Below are 6,655 nucleotides of genomic sequence, written 5' to 3'. Positions count from 1 at the left end.
GGCTTCCATAGGAATCTGAGAAGGAAAAGGGCTTTGAGAGTTGAGGGCATGAAAGGTAGTGTAGTTCTCTGGCGCTCTGGACACACCCCACATTGTCCGGGGTGCTAGGGATGCTGAATAGAGAGCGCTTCCCTGTTCCCCCAAGCATTTGCCCAGGGTTTGGGCAAGTAGCTAAAAGTTAGCAAATAACGTGTGTGGGGTGGTGGTGGGTGGAGGAAACAAAGTGGGATGGGGGGGGGGAGGCGAGGTGGAGGGCAGTGACACCGCCCCCGCCAGGCGGCCCCCAGCAGACAGGGCCGCGCGGGGGGCTGGGGGGTGCCGGGGGGGGGGGGGGGGGTGGCCTGGGCTCGCCGGAGCTCGCTGGGTTGGGCGCCTCCCAGAAAGGCGGGTAGGGGAGCGCCTGTTTACCCAGGAGGGCTGTGCTGATAGCACGTTCCTGGAGTTTACTTTGCTTTCCTTGAGTTTATTGTAAAGGGGTAAAGTTTTCGGATCTGTCACGTGACCCTGACAGGTCCTGCCTATGGCGCGGCAGACCACCCACGCCGAGGGCCATGGAACTGCTTAATACAAACAGGCTTGTAATTGTGAGTCCGCGCCGCACTCCGCCGAAAGCCTCGGGCGGCCGAGAGCGCCGGGGTTTCCACACTCTCCGTTCCTTTTGTAAAGACGGGGGAGAAGACGACGAAGAAAAGACACAGAAGACAAAGAGGCCCCCAGTGACAAGACTAAGGGAAGACGAGGAAAGTCGGGGAGAAGGAGAGACGGAGGACGAAAGGGGGGCAAAGGGGCAAAAGAAAAAAAAAAAAAAAGAATTGATGTGAAAGCCAAGCCCCGCGTCCGAGCCATCGGCACCGCGCTGCGGGCAGTGCTTGACGGCCGGCTATGGTGAGTGCAGCCCGCGCGTCACCGCCGCCGCCTGGCCCAGCGCGCCGTGCGCCCGGGGGTTGCGGGGTACAGGCCCCCGGCGCGGCGGACCAGGGCGCAGGGCGCGCGGAGAGGGGGGCGCGCCAGAGCCGAGGAGCCGGGAGGGCTGCGCCGCTGGGCGGGAGCGGCTGCCCCGCGCCTCCACGTTCTCTCGCCTGCGCCCCGCACCCCGCCCCCTCGAGAGCTGCCGGGCGGAGCGGGGAGGGGGCCGCCTTCTGCCGACCTGGCCGGCAAGTCGCCCCTCGGAGGGCGGGGTGGGGGGGATTCTCACGGAGCGAGCCCCCCTCGGATCCCACGTTCACGTTTGAAAGGGTCGCTACCTGGGCTTCCGCTCATCAGCCTGGTGGTGGGTCCCGACTCGCCGGTGGAGGCAGAGCTGGCACGGCTGCTGCGCACCCAATGACAGCCGGGGGGTGGGGGGGCAGGGTGCAGGCTGAAGGCGCGCACGCACCGGGACCAGTGCTCCCATCTTGCTGGAGCTGGGGGGTGTGGTGCGGGACTGTCGCAACTAGTTTTCTGCTGCGGGCAGGGAAGCCTGGTTAGTGTGACACTGCCCCCACCCACCCACCCACCGCCAAGGGCGAGGGGGAGACCCAAAACTCAACTGTCCTGTCCCCGCCGCAATGGATAGGGTTTTTTTTGGGGGGGGGTGGGGGTGGGGAGTGGAGTGGGGTGCAGAAGGTCCTCTGAGTTCAGGAAGGAGCCACTGGTAGACTGGTATGTGTTGATTGCTGCGCCCACGGAATCGGGCTTTCTGGTGCCTGGCACCCATTAAAGAGGTGGGCAGCTATCCCGGTGCTGAGAGGGTTGTGTGGCCTCAGGGAATCCCTGAGATAGACCAGACTGATCCAATCCCCTTGAGGCCTGATGCCAACAGTGGGACCCCTGGACCTCCAGTGTCTGTTTCTCTGGGTTGACATGTGCATGTCTGTTTACAGGCATTGAAGTTCATGTTTTTAAATGACTCCTAGTGTGCGACTGAGTCGTCAAGTTCAAAGTTTCTTCATTTCAACTTTGTCACTTAAAAAACAATCATAGGGATTGTTTGCTGTGAAAGAAACCCCCAAAAGCTGCTTTTTTTTTTTTAAACTAGGCCATCTTCTTCCCCTTTTATTTTTTCTTATTCCCTGGAGAAGAGAAATATAAAAGACAAATAATGAAGATTCTCAATGGGTGGCTTTCAATAATTAATAATTGGATAACTGAAGGGTTTATTTGCAATTGTCCTTTGGGGGCATTGACTGTGTGTGTGTGTTCAACTTTGGGGGTGGGGGAGTCTAGGAGTTCAGCATGCAATTAATTGCCTCCACAAAGAAAGACAATGCTGTTTGGTGTCATCCATTGTTACTGTAACTTATTATTTCTGGGTGGTACCTCAGGATAAATTGTTGCCTTAGGTGCATTGTGTACCCATGTTGTAAAACAAGGGGCTTTCAATTGTGAGTTTGTGTGTGTTCCATTTGTCATCCACGTCCTTCCACAAGGCTGTAAAATGCCTTTGAGGTCAAGATCTTTTTATATTAAAATGTTGAATCAAGGTGGACACCAATAGGCCCATTCTCAATTTAGGGTATTATCTTCATTTCAGACTCACTCTGAGAAGTGTATCTAATTGCTGGCTATAATCTAGTCATAAGATAACAGCTATTTGAATAGAAGTTAGCACCATTTCAAACTATTTTGTCAAAAAGACTGCTATTACAAATTGTTTTCAAGTTCCTCCAGATAAACTGATGAGGCAAATCAGGACAGATTAAAATAGTTGTCTTCCTTATTTATTATCCTCTCTCTCTCTCTGTCTCTCTCTCTCTCTCACACACACACATACACACACCTTTTATTTTCTCCCGCCTCTACCACAGTGTATAAAGCCCTATTGAGATGTGTAGGCGTGATGTGTAAACCGGATTAGCAGTATGAAAGAAAGACACACAATAAGCTGGAATTGTTTTACTTCCCTTTCATTTCTCATGCCTATATCTCTAATAAATTTGTTGTTCCAGCAGTGGGTCAAAGGGATCATGTTGCTCAGCTTCTTTTTCATGCAAGACCCAATGGCAGATCACTAAAATGAGTAGTGTGCTTTCTGCCAAAGGCAAAGCTTGATATAGATATATTAGATGGGGAGTTAAAGATGAGGCAAGTGAGAGATGGAGAGAAAATATGCAAAGTCTACACATTATCACAATACATCTCTATCCATTATAGTCACTTGGCTAAAAAAGCTATTTAGAAAAAAGGGAAATCAATCTAAGAGTCAATGCTAGGTTTTTCTTTCAAGTTCATTGTAGGCTTTCTCTGAGCATTTCTCTGAAGTTGGTGACATTCCCAGGAAAGAGAATACCAATAGCTTTGGCAGTGGATAAAGTCTAATTCCTCTTCCAAGCTAGTATTTGCTAAATGTGGAGATGCTGGAACCTTCTCAGGTCATTTCTCCTTTACTAACATCGCCCCCTACCCCCCACCTCCTATGCACACTACAAGCTCAAAGGATGCCAGTACTCCTGGGTTTAAGCTGTAGACCCCTCATTTACTCCTTTGTGGAACTGGGAGCAGCTTCCCATTAAAGGAGATCAGGGGTAATTAGCAGCATTATTTTGACAAGTTGGCTAGTTCCCTTTTCTCCAGTTCTGGGGAGGGGGGTGGTGGGAGTAGGAAGGTGGAAGGGAGAGAGGTGTGTATATATGTGTGGAGAGGGAAATCATGCCTATGAGGTCTCTCTATTCTGTGGCTGCTGACATTCTTTTTTCTCCCCCTGAAACTGTTTAGAATCATTTTTCTGCCATAACTCTCTGAATAAATACCAAAGCTGCCAATGAGAAAATAGTAAGGCATTCTTGGGGAAGCAAGAAAATGTAGTGGCAGACTGTCTTGAACTGAGTCAAGACTTAACTTACCCTAGGTACCTGCTGGATTGCCCAGGTTCTGGCCCATTACTCATTCTGTAGACTGCTGTCAATACCCAGTTCTTCCCATCCCACTCTACCAAAAGGAATGAAGATGAAAGGCTTAAATGTCATATTTGCAGATCTTTGCATCTGTGGAAAAGAGTATTGGGCTCAGTAGATAAAATTATAATACGACTCAAGGGTCAAATTATTTAATATATTTACCCCATTAGTCATTTGTACTTTTCAAAGCAAATAAGTAAATATTTGATTTCAAAGAGTGGGTTGGTTGGATCTGAGTAACCATGAGAGCTAAATGTCATTGTGATTTCTCATTTCTTCACTATGATCAGCTCCCACAATTGTCCATTATTGCAATGTCCACACAAAGGGCAGATGTTTTATTTTAAGTGTCATAATTTGAATAATTGGAAGTCACATTTGAGATGTATATAGCATAGCCATATACATTTGACCTATGGGACCATAAAAGAAGAGAAGATACTAGGAAATCCTATTTTAAAAGTTGAAGGAATGTGTTTTGAAAAATAGAGATACCAGTGAAATCTTGGACCAAAATGGAAAAGCGCTAAAGTAAGGTGGGGGAGGGGAGGAAGGAACACTTAACTGCTGTTCCAAAAGGGCCAGCAACTCCTGCTGGTTGAAAAGGCCCCAAGCTCTCCCACTGATTTGGTCACTCTCAGGAGGGGATCCACCTTGCAGAACCACTAGGTCTGTCTTCCCAGCAGACACCTTTACAGGCTTGGCTCCCCCCCAGGCAGCTACCTCAGGTCTGTGGAATTCTTGTGGTTACTTGAAGTTAACAAACCCGGTATGGCACAGCGGTCCCCTGCACAGGGCATGCATATTAAAGCTGACAATGCTTACAAATGTAAATAAGGGCAGATTGATTAGGAACAACATTATCACTGGGAATGTCGCACTCGCATGCATCAGCAATGAGGCAAATTGGGGGCAGCCTCAGCTCTGACCACCCAAGTTGAGCAGGCTTTTACATTGGCTCCTCTTCCCTTTCTTAAAACGTTACAGAAACAAGGCCAATTAGATCCTCAAAGTAATTCATCTCTATGTATGAAAAAAGCAGACCACAGGGGAAGCCGCCGGGGTGGGGGTGGGGGTGGGGAGATTAAGACAGCACTTGTTAGAGCCCAGACTGGGGGTGGGGGGTGCCTCCTGGAACCGATGGATAGAATTTACAGGCCCGGACCCATTGTCTGAGATGCTGAAAAGTTAACCTATCAAACAGCGGGTGAGGGGGCTCAGGGCGTTGAAAAAACCCAGAGATCAATGTTCAAAACGTTTAGGAATTAAGTCAAACTGAAGGAAATGAGCCCGAGTGGAAGAAGCTTTGCCACTGAAATGGTACGCATATTGAACAGTCTTAGTGAGAGGACATGCAGCTGCGTACGGAGAGTAATAGGCAACATTAAATGAACATAGCCTGTAATTTCATTTGAGAATTTCATAATCCCACTAGTTATACCGAGACTGCTAGAAATAAAGACTAGGGAAAATAATACTTTGTCTAAAATAATTTGAAGACAAAAATATAGCAACCTCTCTGTGGTTACAGTTGCCCTGACATTCAGCATGTCATATATACATACATACACACACACACACACACACACACACACACATATGACATATAGTACTAAGGATACCACCCTTAAGTCAAACTTCAGGCGGCAAGTATGAAATGGTTTGATTTGAAACGTCTACAGAACCATTCAGGAAGAAAATTTCATAACAATAAATCACTTTTCCTACTTTGTGCTAGGTACTAAACAAAATAAAGATCAGGATTTTGCTCAAAGATTAAATTTGCTCCCTGTCTGAGCCCAGTCTTCCAGCTCTAGGTTGTTTTTTTTAACGGAGTGTCATTTCAATGGCACATTGCTATGTTCCCTTCTGGGTTTTAACAGATCTTCCCAGAGCCACACACAAAACCACGTGCTCTCTGGGAGGTTTGTATTTTGAATTTCCGCGCTGACCGGGTGCTCGGGTCCTCCTCTGAGTCCGTCGAACCCCTCCAACACATTTCTGTCGTCTTTGTCTCTGTGCTGCAGGATGCCCTGCCCCTGCTGGGGTACCGCACGCGTTTTGCAGGCCCGGGATCCAAGGGGCAAGACCTTGCAGGGAAACCAAGGAGAAAAAGTTAAAGAGAGAAGGTGGCGAGATTGAGAGAGAGAGAGAGAAGCAAGGAGGAGGAAACCACAGAAGAGGAAGGAAGGGGGCGGAGAGGGCTGGCGGGCAGGCCCCCCGGGGGAGCCGCGTGGGCCGCTCGGGTGGCCAGCGCGCCCCGCTGCAATCCCTTTGGAGAAGGGGGCCGCTGAATGGGAAGGGACCCGTGCGCTCAGCCATTGGCCAGCCGCGGGGAGGCTTCTCGAGCATTGGGCAACGTAAGGAGGCCGGACCGCCTCCAGGAATGTACTACGGCGCGTCCGGCACGTCCGTCCGCGCCGGCGGGGCCCCCGCGCGCTCCTCCTGGGCTCCCGCGAGGCCGCGCTGGAAACAGGGACCTTGCCGGCGCCTGCCGGGCACGCGGACTTCCCTACCTGGTCGACCTGGGCCGCGCGGGGGCGTGAAGTCTCGGCGCTCGGGCACGCGCGCGCGGGAGGGCGCATCGGAACTGGCACCGGCGCTTTAGCTTCTCGAGCGCGCGCGCTGTCCCGGCCCTGGGTCACGTGGACACGAGAGCTCCGCCTCTCCCTCCCCCCGCTCCTCCCCCTTTCCCTCCATCTGGGTTTCTTTCTTTCTTTTTTTTCTTCAATGAACACACACCGTGTGCATCTTAAAGCCACACTGCCCCATTTCACGGC

At 50.5% G+C, this 6,655-nt stretch overlaps 1 protein-coding gene and 1 long non-coding RNA gene across 2 annotated transcripts in view; one reads left to right on the top strand and one right to left on the bottom strand.

Moving 5' to 3' along the window:
* Positions 1-399: 399 nt before the first annotated feature.
* The window catches only part of PTCH1 (patched 1), a 77,059-nt gene continuing 70,803 nt past the window's right edge, over positions 400-6,655 (top strand). Inside the window, exon 1 of the mRNA XM_060200475.1 lies at positions 400-885. Within this exon, the coding sequence (XP_060056458.1) occupies positions 883-885 (3 nt within the window). The 5' untranslated portion in view covers positions 400-882. The remainder of the gene's footprint in view (positions 886-6,655) is intronic.
* Positions 5,788-6,654, bottom strand: LOC132540933 (uncharacterized). The gene is made up of 2 exons (XR_009552131.1): positions 6,392-6,654; positions 5,788-5,965 (listed from the first exon to the last, which is right to left on the bottom strand). It is a non-coding gene; the product is annotated as an uncharacterized LOC132540933 (long non-coding RNA).

The sequence above is a fragment of the Erinaceus europaeus genome, chromosome 10, assembly GCF_950295315.1.
Source record: "Erinaceus europaeus chromosome 10, mEriEur2.1, whole genome shotgun sequence".
Taxonomy (NCBI): Eukaryota; Metazoa; Chordata; class Mammalia; order Eulipotyphla; family Erinaceidae; genus Erinaceus; species Erinaceus europaeus.
The sequence above is the reverse complement of the archived record's forward strand: the minus strand, read 5'-3'. Positions and strand labels throughout refer to the sequence as shown.